General features: G+C 48.0%; 1 protein-coding gene across 2 annotated transcripts; it reads left to right on the top strand.

Moving 5' to 3' along the window:
* The first annotated feature begins 8,758 nt into the window (after positions 1 to 8,758).
* ZNF114 (zinc finger protein 114) lies at positions 8,759 to 17,483 on the top strand. Of its 2 annotated transcripts, none has more exons than XM_036275349.1 (3): positions 8,759 to 8,816; positions 14,975 to 15,101; positions 16,228 to 17,483. In XM_036275349.1, exons 1-3 carry the CDS (start codon positions 8,814 to 8,816, stop codon positions 17,313 to 17,315), a joined length of 1,218 nt encoding a protein of 405 aa, XP_036131242.1. In that variant the 5' UTR covers positions 8,759 to 8,813; the 3' UTR covers positions 17,316 to 17,483. The 2 variants fall into 2 exon arrangements, with proteins under 2 accessions (XP_036131242.1, XP_036131243.1); XM_036275350.1 differs by having other exon boundaries at positions 14,975 to 15,187; positions 16,228 to 16,660.
* Positions 17,484 to 18,820: the final 1,337 nt, after the last annotated feature.

Genomic DNA, 18,820 nt, shown 5'->3' with positions numbered 1-18,820 from the left:
TAAAACAGCATTATTTTGGTTTCCATGCTGAATTCTTGGCGTCTGAGGGAGGACCAGAGGCCCAGACCCAGAGGGAAATTGAGATGATCCATCCATCCAGCATTCCTTCACTTTCAATGAGGCCTGTTGGGGCCAGATGGAATGAAGGGGCCCAAAATGAATCCATCTCCATGGCAGCTTAGGCTTCCTCCTGAGTAATTCTTGAACCTCTACATGCCCCACATGCCCAGCTTGACCCCTTCAGGCCTCTGTTCAAAAGGCGCCACCTCCAAAGACCATCCCTGAACAGTTTATCTAGAGTCAACAGTAGTCTTTACAACACTTGGCACTTCTTGAAATTATACCACGTTGCTCTTTACCAGTTTAGCGGTGCTCCATTACAAATCCCAGTTCCATTACTCACTTGCTATGTGACATGTGGTTGCTTATTCTCTCTTCGTTGAAGTTTGAGGATAAGAGTACATATCCCAGGATACATGAAGGAGCGTGTGTACCAGTGTTCTAATATTCTGCTTCACCCAGAGGATCTCAATGACCCATCAACATACCCTTTTTCCATTGGTCTGTGTTCCCCATTTTTAATACGTAGTCAATCTGCCCCCACCAAAATATAAGCTCTATTTTGTTTCCCAACATCTCTCAGTACCCAGAACAGCGTCTGTTGAACCGTGAACACTGAGTTAGAAAGATGAAAGAATATAAATGGCAGAGTGGCTAGAAGAGCTAAGGCTTCATCGTTGCTGTGGTAACAATTGAGCCTGCCAGGAGACTCCCAGCTTCAATAGCCTTGTTCTTAGTCCCATCCCGCTCACCCAGTGGCCGTCTGTTCTTGCAAACTACAACTCCCAGCAGGCTGAGCGCCGCCGGCGCCTTCCAAGTTGAGCGCCTGCGCAGTGCAATCGGCTGCCCCGGCGCTCCTTTTGAGCGCCGAGCGGGGGCACTGAGGATGGGGACAGAGGATGCGGAGGACCCTTTGCTCGCTGAGCATTGTAGGCCCCTCGTCTCGCCCGGCTTTCGGGGTCGGAGGGGAACCGAGAGGACCGCTCCGGTCTCCATAGTGACGGGCCGGGCTCGGAACGCGCGGAGGATCAAGGCGGGAGGAGGGGGGCGGAAGCGTCGGTGGACGTTGCCACGGTAACCCCGGAGCCGAAGGGGACCCGGGGAGAGCACAGGTGTTAGCGATATCCGGGGAGGATAGAGTAACCGGAAAATGGGTGCCCCTGGGGAGTGTGATGGAGGCACCGGCTGGAGAAGGGGAGTTGGGGTGATTCCAGGGGAAGTGGAGTTTTGAAGGAGTGGGCGTGTCTTAGGGATGTCGGGTGCGATGAGGGAATCAGGGTGGTGACTGGGGAAATGAGTGTGCTATAGCTGACCGGTGCTTTGCGGGGAGCGGACATGCAGGTGGGAAAATTCGAATGTCAAACTCGTTTATCACCCAGAAAGTCCCAGTCTGTGCGGGGCACAGCTCGATTTGGGAAGTGGTGAGCGGGATAGATATGACTATAGAGGAGTCGGGGTGCTCTAGGAAAAAGAGGGTGTCGTCCTCCCGGGGAGGCGGGCAATGGAGGGGAACTAGAGCGATGTGGAGAAGTTGGAAGTTTTACAAGGAATTGGGGTATTCTGTACATTAATCCTGGCACTGTTTTAGACCAACTCAGTACCCCCTGGAGACAGCTTCAGCACTGGGGTAGGGTTGCCAGATTTAAGGGGAAAGCAATCAGTTAAACTTGAATTTCGCAACACATAGTATTTTACTTATTTGTCGTTTATCTGCAATTCCAATTCAGTTAGGCATCCTGTATTTCTACCTGGGAACCCTAATTTGGGGGAATTGGGGTGTTTGGAAAGGATGAGCTATTATAGGTGTTGTGGGGCATTATAGAGTAATTGGGTTGTAGGAAGAGAAGCTGGGGAGACTCAAGAAAAGGAGAGATGTTAAAGCCAGTGCTAACATCAGCACTGACTGTATGCCCAGGGCTATGCTCAGTGTGTTTGTCTTGAAAAGCTTTTTATTCTAAAATGTTTCAACCCTATGCCATAGTAGAACAGATGATATAATGAACTACTTTCCCATCTGCGCTTTATCTGAGCACCATATTGAAGATTCCCCATGACCCTGTGAGGTAGCATTACTGTTAGCCCCCCAGTTTTACAGATGACACTGAGGCGCAGAGCGGTTAAGCGACTTGGCCTCAATCACACAGTGGAAGTGGTGTGATATGGACCCAGGCTGTCTGGCCCTGGAGACTATCATGTGACCTGCGAACTCCCTTTGTGAAGTGTCCAGTCAGAAGTAGGCCATGCTGGGAGCAACAAGAGCTCGTGGGGAGAAAAAGGGAAGACAGGAGGAGCAGGCTGTTTGAGCGTAGTGCGATTAGGGGGTTCCTACGAAGGCCAGTGGAGGCGTGGAGGGAGCACTGGGGTTTGAGGAGAGTAGGGGAGTTACGGGAAGAGTGTGGTGTTTTGAGGTGTTATGGAAGTTGTCTGGTTGTGTTCCCCAGTACAGTAGCAGCTAGCCACATGAGGCTAAATTAAATTAGTGAAAATGAAATACAATGAAAAATGCAGTTCCTCAGTTGCACTTCCATCAAGTACTGTGTTGGGGTGTGGAGATCTAGAAATTTCCATCATCCCGAAAAGCTCTGTCGGAGAGGGTGACGGGGATGCTACAGCCAATGAGGGGTTTCCTGGGTGTCTTACTGTCCTGCCACATCTCATCACTTGCCCTCCTGCCTCACCTACACCTAAAGTGGTCCCAAAGGGGACCAGCTTGACCCAGTTTCCACCCTTGCCATTCCCTCTTCCTGGAATGCCCATCCAGCTCCTGGCACCTCCCAGGAGAGGGTTCCCTCCGCACCCCTTTCCACCTCAGCAACTATCCCATCCCTTTGTATTATTTCTTTTCAGAAATGTATCCATATCTAAAATGATCTTGTTCAGCCCTGGCCAGTTTGGTTCAGCGGTTGAGCGTTGGCCTATGGACCAGAGAGTCCCGGTTCGGTTCCCACTAGGGGGCACATACCACACAAAAAAAGAGTGAATAAAATGATCTTGTTCATGGACCATGTGTCTTTTAATTGTCCATCTTCCCCACTAGGGGGAGACCTTGTTCTGTTCCAGGTGGCTCCACTCTCCCTTGTCCCGTGTCCACCAACTGGGAAGCTCTCTGATGCCTGTTTTGGGGGGTTTTAATTACATAGATATGATTGATTAAATCATTGGCTGTTGGTGATAAAAGGTCTGAGCCTGTGGGAGGTCATATCCACAACGCAAGGCCAATGTCGAGCAAAACGATTTTATTGCATGCGCCTGGGTGCAGGCAGGCTGAGCCCAAAATGGAGTCAGCCTCAGATAACAGTTGGGGTGTAGGTTATATACTCTGCTTCCAGCTTCCAGCAGTTCCTACTGACGTACTCTGCCTGGCCCATTGTCCACTTTGCAGTTGGACTGGTCCGCATGACACCCTGCATCTGCTGGGTGATTCATTGCCTTGCGGATAATCCGATAATCCTTACTCAACAGAAGGCTGAGCAAAGGTCATGAAAGCAACACATTCTTCACAGTTTCCACCTTTTGCAGGGTTTGACCTTTATCCTTTGAAATGTTACTAACCCCTTCGGGCGATTGATTCAACCTTCAGTCCCTCTCCCCTTTCTGGAGGTCGTGTGTGTGTTTGGGGGAGGGGGTATTACAAGTTTCAACCTTTTAATCACATGCTTGGTTCCCTGGAAACCAACCCCCATCCTTAGATTAAGTAGGGGCTTTCCAAAAATCACCTCATTGACAGCAAAAGACACCTCTGTGGTCTGATCAGAGAAAATTCCAAGGGTTTTAGCTGATCTGTGCCAGGAACCAACTATACGTTTCTTATTATAAATCACACCTCATGCCTAGAGGATCCAGAAAGAATCAGCCCTGCTGATACCTCAAGTTTAGCCCAGTGAGATCCAGGTCAGACTTCTGACCTCCAGAACTGCAAGAGAATAAATCTGTTTTGTTTTGAGCCACTCAGTTCCGAGTAATGTGTTGATTTATAAGTGCCCATTTAAAAAAAAATAAAACTCAGCCATAAAACAAGATCAATGACTATAAAACGGACAACAGCTTTGGAATGTCATGCTGAAGGAGAAAACACTAAACTGCCACGGGGGAACTTTTTGCTTCTTCATTTTCAAAGTGGAGCAGTTTCAAATCAGGGAATAGGGTCATATGATAATACAGAGTTGTTTTCCATATCTCAAAGGACACTCAGTCACTACAGAAGAGAATTACAGGATCTGTCCTATTTATGATTTCTTTTAAAGTTTATTTATTTGAGAGAGAGAGAGAGAGATACATCAATTTGTTCTAGTTATTCATGCATTCACTGATTGATTCTTGTATGTGCCCTAACCAGGATTGAACCCAATACCTTGGCATATCAGGACAATGCTCTAACCAACTGAGCTACCTGGCTATGGCCCCATTTGTGATTTCTTGAACCATTTACCCAAATTGAGAAGGAAAACCTTTTCCTCTTTGTCCGAGAGCCTGGGAACTGGCGCCAGGCAAACTGTTCAGCCATTACCTCGCTTACCCAACCTAGACTCCCTCCCTGTTTCAGGAACTGTTTGCCCCGAACTCATAGATCAACTCCTGTCCCATTCTCCTGTCCCAGTCCAGGAACTGTTTGCTCCGGGACAATAGACTCACATTCCAGGGGCCCCCATGCGTAGCCCCTCGGGACCTAACCCTAACAACAAGTTCCCGCTGCCACAGGCGCAGATATAAAAATCACAAACCCCAGCATCGGGCGCGGCTTCTCGGACTCGACCCCCCGAGTCTGTGAACCCACCCGGAGTGTACCCAATAAAGCCCGATTTCTGCTTATTCGGCTGTTTGGCTCTTCGGTTTCTTCCCACCTCCCACCGGCGGCGCCTGGCTACCTTACACTCTTCCTCTTAGGTTCAGTGTCTGGGCCCTGTGAATTAAACTAATAAAAGAATTAACAGGAGAAAAGGCACACAATTTTTATTCATAGTTACATGCTCAGGAGTTCACAGAAAAGAAGTAAAACTCAAAGAAACAGACATGGGGGCTTATATACCCTTTTAACAAAGGAAAGAGGGTTTGGGTTTTAAGGGACAATAAATGGTGGGGGAGGAGACTAGAAACTATATGAGCAGAACTAATGAAAGATGCAGACTATTTTTATCCTCACCCGAGGATATTTTTCCATTTTTTGTACAGATAGAGTGGGAGGGAGAGAGAGGAAGGGAGAGAGAGAGAGAGAAACATCGACGTGAAGAGACACATCGAGTGGCTGCCACCCACACGACCAACCAGGGCCGGAGACAAACTGCAACCGAAGTACGTGCCTTTAGCGGGAACCGAACCCGGGTCTCTCCGGACCGCAGGCCGACGCTCTAACCGCTGAGCCAAACCGGCCAGGGCAAGATGCAGACTATTAATAAGGTCTGTTCATGTGAACTCATCTTGATGTTGACTCCAAATCTTGTCTAATAAGAGTCACTTTTCCCTTCCTGCTACAAGGTTGGGATAGGCACCTTCTTCAAAGAGAAATATATGGCCCAGCCAGTGTGGCTCAGTGGTTGAGCATCCACCCATGCACCAAGAGGTTGCCTGTTCAAGTCCTGGTCAGGGCACATGTCTGGGTTGCAGACTTGGTCCCTGGTAGGGGGCGTGCATGAGGCAACCAATCGATAGTTCTCTCACATCAATATTTCTATATTTTTCTCCCTCTTCCTTCCTATCTCTCTAAAAATCAATAAAAATAGTTAAAAAAACAAAACAAAACAAAAAAACAGCCTGACCAGTGTGGCTCAGTAGTTGAGTGTCGACCCATGCACCAAGTGTTACCAGTTCCATTCCTGGTCAGGGCACATGCCCAGGTTGTGGGCCCAATCCCTAGAGCGGGGCATGCAGGAGATGGCCAATCGATGTTCTCTCATCGATGTTTCTATCTCTCTCTCCCTCTCTAAAATGAATAAAGAAAAAAAGTAGACTAGAGCTTTGGCCAGTTTGACTCAGTGGTAGGGTGTCAGCCCATGAACCAATGAGTTGAGGGTTCAATTCTGACCAAGGGCATGTACCTCGGTTGTGGTTTGTCCCTGGCCCTGGTCAGGGTCATGCGGGAGGCAAGCAGTTGATGTGTCCTTCTCATGTCATGTTTCTCTCTCTCTCTCTCTCTCTCTCTCTCTCTCTCTCTCTCTCCCTCTCCCTCTCCCTCTCCCTCTCTCTCTTTCTTTCTCCCCTTATCTCCCTCCCATTCTATCTGCAGATAAATAGAAAAATATCCTCAGGTGAGGATTAAAAAAAAAAAAGTAGACTAGAGGTTATCAGGGGCCGAGGGGGATGGGAAGGAAATAGGGAGCTAGAATTTAATGAATACAGAAATATAGTTTGGGAAGGTGATCAGGCAGAGCAGAGATTTTTAGGGGGTAAAAATACTCTGGATGATATTTGATATTATGATATATTATACATGTGTCCAAACCCACAGAAGGCACAACATCAAGAGTGAGCCCTAAGGTAAACAATAGACTTTTGTTGTAGACCAATGAGACAGACCAGACTCAGACTCCAAACTGGGCTCAAATTAAGAGCTTTGTTAGCCACGCGGCGACTGTCCCATCCTACTCAGAGGAGAGAGCAGCCCTGAACTTAGGGGGTGGGTTGCTTATATAGTTGTCTTAGCCCCTGTTAAGGAATTGGGCTAAAGATTTGTGAGCAAGCAAGCATGTACAGAAGCAGATATCTGCAGTTAGCCGTTATGCCTGAGGGAGCAAGCAGTTTCGGTCTGTACAATTGCAATTGTTACCTACACAATATAATGGTTAACTATTAATTCTGGCTGCTAGTTCTTGCTATTCTTAAAGTCCAGGGAGTGAGGTCTGCCTAATGGGAAAAATCGTTTTGTACATTCACATAGCATGTGTTTGTTCTTCACACTTTGGGTGATTATGATGTGTCACTGTAGGTTCATTTCTGATTTTTTTTTTAATCATCCTCACCCGAGGACATTTTTCCATTCTTTGTTCAGGTAGAGTGGGAGGGAGAGAGAGGAACAGAGAGAGAGAGAAACATCGATGTGAAAGGGACACACTGAGTGGTCGCCACCCGCACAACCAACCAGGGCCAGGGACAAACTGCAACCGAGGTACGTGCCCTTAGTGGGAACCGAACCCGGGTCTCTCCGGACCGCAGGCCGACGCTCTAACCGCTGAGCCAAACCGGCCAGGGCTCTGATTTTTTTTTTAAAGTAGCATTCTGATGAGTGATGATGGTAAGGGGGAAGGCTATACATGTATGAGGATAGGGTATAATTGAAACCAACCAAAACAACCCTCAGATTCTTTAGCTGCTGCCCTGAAGCCAAAGACACGACAGAGGTGCTGATGGAAGGAAAGTGATTTATTCAGGTGCTGACAACCTGAGAAGATGGCAAGCTCATACCTTAACAACCATTTTAACATCTAAGGGTAGGCAAGGGCTTTTATAGGGGGATTGTGGGAAGAGGGGAACTAAGGAATCCTGGTGATGTGCAGTTTCACATTTCAGCTCTCGGGGTGGTTTTGATGTTCTCTTTCATGTATGTCAGTGTCTGGCTTTTTTTTTTTTTTTTTCCTCTCTCTCTGCAGGTTTTATTGCTGATGTCTGAAAACAGGATGTTAGAGGCCTGGCCTGCCATTGGCATCTGCTACACTTCTGTGGTCAAGGCTGGCAAAAGGGGAACTGAACAGCCGATGCCTGCAATATGCACAAATAGGAAACTATTAATATGTTAGATTATAAGTTTTTTTTAGTATAGTCTTATTTTTCATTCTTGACTAGTTAGTTAATTATATGTGAGTTTTTTTTAATACCCTACACCCTGTTACATAATTTCTCCACACCACCCTCTTTGTGTCTATAAAAACTTTCCATTTGTACAACCTTCTTTCTAATTGCTAGATGGGATGCTGCCCTAATCATGAATCACTTAGTAAAGCCAATTAGATCTTCCAATTTAGTCGGTTGAATTTTGTTCATTAACCAGGTATATATATATTAGTATTAGACAATGTAAGCTTTAGGGTAGAATTGCATTACTAGAAATGAAGAGACATTTCATAAAAATTGTGTGTTGGTTTGATATTTCAAATCCACTTGTTTGTGACAAAAATTAAGTTTTTAAGATTGTTTTTGCTATCAGAGCCCAGTAAGGTGTGTCAGGATGCCATCATGTCATCTGTTGTCCTCCATAAAGCCTGAGCAGCTCAGCCCAAAGGGACTTGTTGGGGGTCTTACCATATAAAATCCTTAGACTAGAAATACGGAAACTTCGGGAGGACAATCCTGAGTGTTCCTGGAGCGGGGTTCCAAGTCTGGGAACGTGCGGCTGGTGGAGGAGACAGTGAGGGTCAAAGGCTGTGGGAGGCAGGAAGGCTGGCGTGTCCGTGCCTCCCAGGATCTGCAGTGTCTGGGGCTTTGCTAATCTCCTGGGGGCGGGGTCAGACCCTGCTCTCCGAGAGGTCGGGCCCTGAGGGCGGGCTGGGGTGCAGGCCCCGGGGTGCCCTTCCTGCTTGGCTCCTCTTCCTCCCATGAACCCCCTAACCTGCCCGTTTTGAGGAGGGGGTCTGGAAGCAGATACGGTATGCCTGGGCAGGACTCACCTCTGTCCTGCATCCCTCCTGGGGCGGGGGCGAGGCACCTTTTGTTGGTTTCTGTGAAGACTCTCGCTGGTACGGTTCCAGCGCCCGCGCCCGCCGCGCTGCAGCCCTCTCGGCCCCGGAGCGAGCTCCCGAGCGGCGCCCGGAGCGGGTGCTGGTGAAATGGTGAGTGTGGCCGCGGGTCGCAGCCGGGCCGGGCCGGGCCGGGTTCCGGGGGGCGGGGAGCCGCGGTCTGCAAACGCCGCTTCCCCGCCGGGGAGCAGGGGGGCCCGGAGCGGTCCACGTGTTGCGCCCTGAATTCGCCCTTCGCCTTGGGGTCGGGGGAGGCTGCAACTTTGCAAAACGTCCCTGAGCCCGGAGAGACTCCGATGCAAGGGCGGCGGGGCCGTGTTTTGGGGATCCACACAGGCGTGGAGTGTCGGAGTCGGGGTGATGGGGGGGGGGGCGGAAACGGCCCGGCAGCCCCAGAAGGCTGCGGGTTGGGTTCTTCCAGACTCCAGACAAAGGGTTGGCGTTTGGTTCGATGGGGCCGGGGGGGGGGGGGCATTCTTCCTTTGGGGTAACTGAGGGCCCCCATACGCGGGAGTCTATAAAAGGACCAGTTGGAGGAGGGTGCAGGGGCCCCCATCTGCCTGGTGCGTGTGTTCCTCCTACCTGCTGCCCCGGGATTGTACCCGCTTTTCCCTGGTTCCCGGCCGCCCAAGCTGAGGCACCTGGGATCCCGGGCACGGGGCTGCGGCCCCAGCTGCGCTGGTTGCTGCGGGCCGGGAGGACCCTGCCTGGTCGGGGAAGGTGGGGGTCATTCGTTACCGGATCGGGGAAAGGGTACCCTGAAATGGAGCCGCCGTTTAGCGAGCCACAGCGGAGGATTTATCACCCCTTCTGGCGGTGTCCTTGGAAACCACAAGCTGCAGATAGCTGCGGAATGCTGCGTCCAAACCCTTATCTGAAACCCTGCGTCTCCCACCCAGGGACTTAGATGCCCCAGGCAAGGGTGGGCTGTCCCTTCTTCCTGCTATGATGTCAGACAGCCACGTTTTAGGTGGGCTGTGATGTTCAGAGCACAAGGTTTCTCGGTGTCTTAAAACAGTAAACAGTAAACGAGAGAGAGAGAGAGAGAGAGAGAGAGAGAGAGAGAGAAACTTTTCGACTCTGCCGCAGCCCCCGTCATCCGAGTCTGACATCCCCACAGAGTAAATCTACATTCTCTGCCTCTAACCTCTGTTTTTGACCCCAGGCAGGCATTTGATCACTTTACCTGAGTCTCACATCTCGTTTTGTTTTGTGAACACCTGAGGTAATGAGAGTCCAAAGGAGCGATTACTAGGGGCTTTCTGGCCCAACATAAATATTTGAATTTTTGGATACTCCCAAATCGGTTGCATAGTTCTAAAGAAATGGAATCGGTATATTTAAGTATTTACGATGTAGGAATCCCGCCGGGCTCAGTGGATAGAGCACCCTCCCGAGAATTGAAAGGTCCCGGTTGGATTCCTGGTCAGGGCACATGCCCAGGTTGGCGGCTCAATCCCCAGTGGGGGGCATGCAGGAGGCAGCCCATCTGTTTCTCACATTGATGTTTCTCTTTCTCTCCCTTCCTCTCTAAAAAAATCTATAAAAACATTAAAAAAAAAAAAAAAAGATGTAGGAATCCCATTCTGAGTGGACGAACACAGGTTTTGTGTGCCCCTAGAGATTTCGACATGACAAGGTCATTTTAGCTGTGTTTAAAAAAAAAAAAAAAAAAATCGACATTTAAAGACCTAATTAAGCCACCTATGAATTGGGCAGCATCCTATCCAGCAACTATAAGGGCACTCTGAGGGGCTGAACAAGGTGGAAAGATTTATAGGAAGCGGGGTGGGGCAAGGGAGCTGCAGATAAAAGGAAAAAAAGGGATATTAAGGGGCTGGGTCATCTTTTCTTTGGAGGAAGGGAATGAGAAGTGATTTTATCATGCATATTGCCTCTTGATGTGGGGGCTGGAGAGGGCAGATTACCTTGCTGGTACTTGCTCAGAAAATTCCACACTAAGACTATGTTACTGGGAAAGGTTTAAACCAAGATTAAATCAGGTATGAGCCGTGGCTGGTTTGGCTCAGCGGTTAGAGCATAGGCCTGCGGTCCAGAGAGACCCGGTTCGGTTCCCGCTAAGGACATGTACCGCGGTTGCCAGTTTGTCCCTGGCCCTGGTTGGGTCGTGCTGGAGGCAGCCACTCAATGTGTCCCTTTCACGTCGATGTTTCTCTCGCTCTCTCTCCCTCCCACTCTATCTGAACCAAAAATGGGAAAATGTCCTCGAGTGAGGATAAAAAAAAAAAAAAAATCAGGTATGAAATCTAGGTTTGTATCATAGGCTTTTAGAACCTTTTTGGGCCTGTGATTTTCTCTTTAACAGCCAGAAAATATGATTTCAAAGTAAGAAAGTCAGCCCTGGCTGCTTTGGCTCAGCGGTTGGAGCATCGGTCTGCGGACCAGAGAGTCCCGGGTTTGGTTTCCGCTAGGCCCTAGTGGTTAGGGGCATGTACCAAAAAAAAAAAAAAAGTCAAATGAGTTATAAATCAATGGAGTTACTTAACTGTAAACTGTATTTTGTTTCACAACTTATTTTTGAATATGTACTAGATCAATGTGTTTCGTTTTTAATTTTTATTTATTGATTTGAGAGAGAGAAATGTTGACGTGTTGCTCCGCCCATCCACGCATTCATTGGTTGATTCTTGTATGTTCCCTCACTGGCCATCAAACCTACAACCTTGGCATATCCGGAGGATGCTCTAACCAACTGAGCTACCCAGCCAGGGCTCCAGTTGAATTTTATATAAGCAACATGTAGGTCCTCAGATTGAGGAATCAGCCACTTGTGTGTTTTTTTTGTTGTTGTTTGTTTTTGTTTTTTTAATTATAGCCTGGCTGGTGTGGCTCAGTGGTTGAACGTCGGCCCATGCACCAAGAGGTCACCAGTTCAATTCCTGGTCAGGGCACATGCCCAGGTTGTGGGCCCGATCCCCAGTGTGGGGCATGCAGGAGGTGGCCAGTCGATGTTCTCTCATCAATATTTCTATCTCTCTCTCCCTCTCCCTTCCTCTCCCTCTCAAATCAATAAAGAAAAAAAGTTATGACCCACCTGGCCGGAGTTTGAATGTCACGTTTCTAGCAAAAATATCTTTTGGAGTTAGATTCCCCTTAAGCGGGATGCTAACACACTGCATAAATGGTGTTTCTCCGACAGGTCTCATAGTCTAAGTGGGACTTGCCTCCTCTTGTTCATGACCTTGACTGTTGAAGTCACCGGGCTGATGGAGTCGGTGGTCCCAGCTGTGGATCTGCGTGTGGTTGAAAGTTAGACCTAAAGTGAGATTAGATTAAGGTGGATGTCTTTGCAGCGGTGCACCTTTGGCAATGTGGCCTTCGGATGAATATGGTGACTCTAGCCGTTGTATAAGACACCTCCATGTCCTCACTGAGGTTTGTTTTTTTGAACTAGTTATTTCAGCGGGGTTGCAAAATGCTGGCTTTTCAACACAAGTATGTTTCTAAGTTTTTAGCTCAAGTTCTGTCAAGTTTCTTTAATAACAAAGTTTCCGACTAAGGACGCAGGCTCCCTCTAGTGGTGAAAAATGCTCTTCGGTTGCCCTTTGACTCCCTTCCTGAGTATCATTCCAAGTTCACGTGCTTTTAGTCTGCAGGGTATTTCAAGCGATCGGGATGTTGTGCTGTAGGACAGTCTAAGTGGAGCCACCCAGAGACGCCTGCCCGGGCCTCTGCATCGTCTTGACACAGTCCACGATGGCTTCTCCGCCTCTGGCACCGCGTCTCGGCCTCCCAGCTCTTATTTCCTGTTTCTGAGTCAGCCGTTTCTCTTTGCTTCATTCACCGTCCTAACCATTTTCTTTCTTTCTTTTTAAAAATTGTCTTAAGAGTTTACTTGAGCCAAACTGATGACATGCTGGGAGCAAGATCTCAAGTGCCCCCTCCAAACCATTTTCTCTGTATGGATTGGCCCAGTACTCATCACCAGGAAGCTGACTTTTTTTTTTTTAAGTAGAAAATACATCTTTTTTTTTCTCCTCTATTGATTTTAGAGAGTAAAAGGGAAAGGGAGACAGATATAGAAACATCAATGAGAGAGAACATTGATTGGCCGCCTCCTGCATGCCCCCCGCTGGGGATCGGGCCCACAACCTGGGCATGTGCCCTGACCAGGAATCCAACCAGGGACCTCCTGGTACATGCATGGGTCATTGCTCAACCGCTGAGCCACACCGGCCAGGCAGGAGGCTGACTTTTAAAAACATTTTTTATTTTATACTTGAATCGTTCTTCTTAGATTAAACATCTTGCTTCCTAACATGAACATAATCCCTTTGCCTGATCCTGCAGTGAGTAGGAAATATTTGTAAGAAGCAGTGACAATATTACTTTTCCCAGTAAAGCCGCCTGGCGAGGGTCTGGCTCCTTTTCTTATTGAATCTCACACCCTGAGGTTCGCGAGTGCCTCAAAGTAACTGTCTACTCCCAGTCACTGACCTGCCACCTTGATGTACAGGGTGGGGCAAAAGGAGGTTCACAGCCCTGGCTGATTTGGCTCAGCGGGTAGAGCGTTGGCCTGTGGTCCAGAGAGACCCGGGTTCGGTTCCCGCTAAGGGCGCGTACCTCGGTTGCAGTTTGTCCCTGGCCCTGGTTGGGTCGTGTGAGTGGCCACCACTTGATGTGTGCCTTTCACATCGATGTTTCTCTCTCTCTCTCTCTCTTCCTCTCTCTCCCTCCCACTCTATCTGAACAAAAAATGGAAAAATGTCCTCGGGTGAGGATAAAAAAAAAAATCTATATAACAAGGTTCTATTGAGATGTCTTACCACTCTCTCGTCTCCTCTACCCTGTGTCTTACTGATAAGTCTGTGGTTTCCGGTACATATCCTGTGACTTTTTTTTTTTTCTTCCACTTAAGATATAAAATATAACCTGAAGACCACAGAACATAACTTTGTATCTGCATAGAAGAGGTTTTACTCATTCGTGTCTGTGGCTGTGTACTTTTTTTTTTTTTTTTTTTTTTGGTACGTGCCCCTAGCGGGAACCAAACCCGGGACTCTCTGGTCCGCAGGCCAACGCTCCAACCGCTGAGCCAAACCGGCCAGGGCGCTGTGTACTTCTTTGTAAGGCGGATGCAGGTTAGAGTTCAAGCAATTCCTGTTCTTGAATATTGGGGGTGGTTGCCACTCACTGGCTGTTAGAAATCACCTTAAATAAATAATTATATGTGTATGTCATTTGGCTTTCAGGCCAGGATATTTCAATAGTATAATCCTACGAGCACATGCTGGATCGAGGGGTAAATGCACATAAAATGTTGGTAGATTGTGCCTAACTTGCCTTCATATTAGAGGTGAGACAATTTTTTGTTCGTTGATCCTCCCCTGAGGATATTTTTCCATTGATTCTTTTTTTTTTTTTAGAGGGAGAGAGGGAGAGAGAGAAATATCCATGTGAGATAGACACATTGATTAGTTGCCTCCCGCATGACCCCAACTGGGGCCAGGGACTGAACCTGCAACCCAGGTATGTGCCCTTGAGCAGGAATCGAACCTGAGACCCTTCGGTCCACAGGCCGACTCTCTGAGGCAAACTGGCCAGGGTGAGGTGGGACAGTTTTAGTCACAACTTGGGACAGCCTGTACTTGTCCTGTAGACACATCGCTCCAGCCTCCACTTCCGTTGTTGTGTGTGATGTCCTTCCTTCTGTCCTGGTCTTCTCGTCTCAGGAGCCTACCCTGCTCCAGTGTGACCGAATCTTAACTCCTTCGCGTCTACAAAGGCCCTCTTTGCAAATCGGGTCACACTCAGGGTCCTGGAGGATTTCAACATATCTTTGGGAGGGGACACAATTCAGCTCTGAGAGTACTTCAGTGAGCCCTGGCAGGTGTTGCTCAGTGGTTAGAGCATTGGCCCTCGCACCGAAGGGTCACAGTTTCGATTCCTAGTCAAGGGCATGTACCTGGATTGCAGGTTCAATGGAAAAAAGTATCCTCAAGTGAGGATTGACAAATAAAAGAGAAGCCCAGCCGATGTGGCTCAGTGGTTAAGCGTCATGCACCAAGAGGTCGCTGGTTCAATTCCCGGTCAAGGCGCCTGCCCAGGTTATGGGCCCGATCCCCAGTGGGGAGCATGCAGGAGGCGGCCAGTTGATGTTCTCTCTCATCAATGTTTCTATCCCTCTCTCCTTCTCCCTTCCTCTCTCTGTAAAGTAATAAAGAAAAATATTTTAAAAATAACACAACAGAAGCGTACCTCAATGAGCCAAAAAGGGTGTTTAATTTTAGGACCCGGTGACCTTCAAGGATGTGGCATTAAACTTCACCAAGGAGGAGTGGACCCTGCTGGCCCCTAAGCAGAGGCGCCTCTACAGAGACGTGATGCTGGAGAACCTGCGGAACCTGGCCTTCGTAGGTGAGCCTGCCCCCTGCTTCGGGCGGCTGCCGAGACATGGGACCCGGCGTGTTCAGTTCCAGAGCCCGGCTGCTGCTGTGGTGGACGTAGGTTTTCCCTGTGGCGCTGGAAATCTTGTCAGCTGTGGTCAGGATGGCCTCTGCTGGAGACAGTACTGTGCATCCTCAGTTTTTCTTCTTCTTTTTTTTTTTATCCTCACCTGAGGACATTTTTCTATTTTTTGTTCAGATAGAGTGGGAGGGAGAGAGAGGAAGAGAGAGAGAGAGAGAGAGAGAGACATCAACGTGAAAGGGACACATCGAGTGGCTGCCACCCACACGACCCAACCAGGGCCGGGGACAAACTGCAACCGAGGTACGTGCCCTTAGCGGGAACCGAACCCAGGACTCTCTGGTCCGCGGGCCAGCGCTCTAACCGCTGAGCCAGACCGACCAGGGCTCACATTTGCTTCTTTTACATCCAAGTGAATGTTTGAAAAGAAGCCCACATTGTTAGGTGAGCCCTGGCGGTTTTCTCGATTTAAGGCACGGGTTGTGAAAGAATTCGCAGAGAAGAGTAACTGGGCAGAAAGAGGTTAATAGAGAGCTAACGGCCCTATCTCCGTGAGGGACTGAGGATTCTCGGGGCTCTTTAAAGGCTAAGGTGGGGGCTCTGGGGCACAGCTGGCATCAGCAGGGTCCAAATGTAGAGCAGGCTCTGTTCCCAGGCAGGATTCGGCCGTATTAGAGTTGGGTGGGTGAGTACTATGGGTTAAATACAAGGTCTGTTGTCTTAGATGGGTCAGAGGTCAGGGTCTGTCACACATGGCCCTGGCCAGTGTGGCTCAGTTGGCTGAGCATCATCCCATGACCAAGAAGTCGCCAGTTTCATTCTCAGCCAGGGCACATGCCCAGGTTTCAGGCCTGAGCCCTAGTAGGGGGCATGCGGGAGACAGCCGATGGATGTTCTCTCTCACATCAATGTCTCTCTCTCTCCCTCTCTCTCTCTCTGAAATCAGTAATAATAACAATAGGCATAGTAAAAAAAAGAAAAGAAAAGAAGCCCACATGGGCGCTTACCAATTGTATCCTCTCCAGCCTCCTTTACTTTCAACAAAGAATTTAACTTTCCTGTTGCTTTATTTCAGGTGAGGTTATTGAACAGAAAACCAAAGACTCTGTCCCTCTGCAGGACATTCTTGCTAAAAAGCCATTTCGTGAAGCCAACAGAATGTGTCTCACGAGCAACAATTCCACCTCAGGGGGAGACTCGGAAGACCACAAAACAGAGGAGCCACACAAGCAGAGGGGGCAAAAAGAGAAGCGTGTGGCTATTGCCCGAGAGAAAGCTGAGCCTCTGGTTCAAGTCTGTGCATATCCTGAAACGAGGGAGAACCCTGAACCAAGCTCAAAGCGTGTGCCTTCACGGGGAGATTCCACCAGAAAATACATCCCCCAAAGTATTTTGAAGCAAAATTGCATCTTAACAAGTAATCGCAAAAGCTCTGAAAACAGAAAGGATGATAGAGGATGGAGGCACCGCAATCCATCAGCCGCAAATGTGAGAACTCCAACAGAGCTGACATCAAGCCCGTGGGTTGACCATCAGAACCGTGTGCTTCTTACACACAATAAAATGTATATGGGGGGAAATGTCCATGAATGGAATCCACTTGGGAAAGTCTCCCCGAAAGACCGTGTCCTTAGAGCACACGAGACTCACTTTCAAGAGAAAATTTATGTGTCTCGTGAGTACGAAAACATCCTCCAAAGGAACTCGATCCATGGTGTGCAGATGCAATCTCACACAGCAGAGACAGGTAATGAGAATAATCAACGTGGGAAAACCTTTGCCCACGTTCCAAATTCGGAGTCACAAGGAAGCAGCACCAGGATTCGAGAGAAAAGCTATAAATGTCAAGATTGTGGGAAATCCTACGCTTATCATTCATTCCTGGTGAAACACATGAGCATTCATACTGGAGAGAAACCCTATAAGTGTAAGAAATGCGGGCAAGCATTTCGATATTCCTTACACCTTAATAAACATTTATTAAAGCACATTGTGGAGAAGTCCCATAAATGTAAGGAATGTGGGAGGGCCTTCCATAAGGCCTGGAACCTTACCATACACACAAGGATTCACACTGGAGAGAGGCCCTATAAATGTAAGGAATGCGGACGAGGCTATACCAATAATTCAGCGCTGAAAAGCCATCTCAAGAAGCACAACTGAGAGAGGCCCTCGGAATGAAAGGAATATGAAGAAAGCTTTCTTTTTCTCAAAATCCTGAGCCCATATTGGAAGAGAACTCAGTAATTTAATGTGCAGGGAGAAGTCTTCCAGGAACGCTTGTATCTTACAGAAATGGGAACATTCACACTGGAAAGAAAGTCTGTGAAGATTAGGTCTGTGGAAAGCTTTTAACCTTCCTACCCCCCTTTGCCACCCTCCACCCAGCCCCTGCTCCGTCTTTCCCCAGCCTTCACCACATTGTTGTCTGTGTCCGTGAGCTATGCATATATGTTCTTTGGTTAATCTCTTCCAGTCCCTTCCACCTTCCTCCCCTCTGAGATCTGTCAGTCTGCTCCATGTATCCATGCCTCTGGTCCTATTTTGTTCACCAGTTTATTTTATTCATTAGATTCCACATATAAGTGAGATTACATGGTATTATTTTTCTTTCTCTGACTTATTTTGCTTAGCATAATCATCTCCAGGTCCATCCATGCTGTCTCAAAGGGAAATAAATAGATCCTTCTTTTTCACCGCTGCATACTATTCCAGTGTAAATGTACCACAGCTTTTTTATCCACTCATCTACTCATGGACACTTGGGCTGTTTCTAGATCTTAGCTATTGTAAATAGTGCTGCTATGAACATAGGGATGCATATATTCTTTCTGATTGGTGTTTCAGGCTTCTTAGAATATATTCCTAGAAGTGGGATTCCTGGGTCAAATGGCAGTTCCATTATTAATTTTTGAGGAAACTCCATACTGCTTTCCACAGTGGCAATCTGCATGCCCACCAACAGTGCACGAGGGTTCCCATTTCTCCACATCCACCAGCACTTTGTTGATTTTAAATGTTTTTATTGATTTTTTTAGAGAGAGGAAGGGAGAGAAAGATGAAATCTGATGTGAGACGTCTATCGGCTGCCTCCCGCACGCCCCCTACTGGGGATTGAGCCCCCAACCAGGGCATGTGCCCTGACTGGGAATTGAACCAGGACCTCTCAGTCCATGGGACGATCGATGCTCAATCTCTGAGCCACCCCAGCCAAACCCTTTGCCCATTTTTAAATTGGATTGTTTCTTTTTTGGTGTTGAGTTGTATAAGGTTTTTTGTTTTATGGGTTTTTTTTAATCCATATTGAATATTTCTGTGTCTTGCTTCACTCAAAGAGAGAAAGAGAAGCCCAGGTGGGTTGCAGGGGCTATTCATTCTTTCTTTGTCACAAATATATTTTTTTCCCATTTATCTTCAGATAGAGTGGGAAGGATGGGGGATGGGAAAGACACATCGAGTGGTTGCCTCCCACACAACTGGACCAGGGTGGGGACAAACCACAACCGAGGTATGTGCTCTTGACAGGAATCAAACCCGTGACCCTTTAGTCCATGGGCCAATGCTCTAACCTCTGAGCCAAACCAGCCAGGGTGAGTCATATAAGTTTTTTATAAATTTTGGATGTTATCCCCTTATCAGATATATCATTAGCAAATATGTTCTCCCAT

This window comes from Molossus molossus, unplaced genomic scaffold (assembly GCF_014108415.1).
Source record: "Molossus molossus isolate mMolMol1 unplaced genomic scaffold, mMolMol1.p scaffold_m16_p_21, whole genome shotgun sequence".
Taxonomy (NCBI): Eukaryota; Metazoa; Chordata; class Mammalia; order Chiroptera; family Molossidae; genus Molossus; species Molossus molossus.
The sequence above is the reverse complement of the archived record's forward strand: the minus strand, read 5'-3'. Positions and strand labels throughout refer to the sequence as shown.

Coding starts and splice junctions, on each gene's coding strand:
- ZNF114 (XM_036275349.1), top strand. Junction 15,102..16,227: donor GCGGAACCTGGCCTTCGTAG/GTGAGCCTGCCC, acceptor GCTTTATTTCAG/GTGAGGTTATTGAACAGAAA.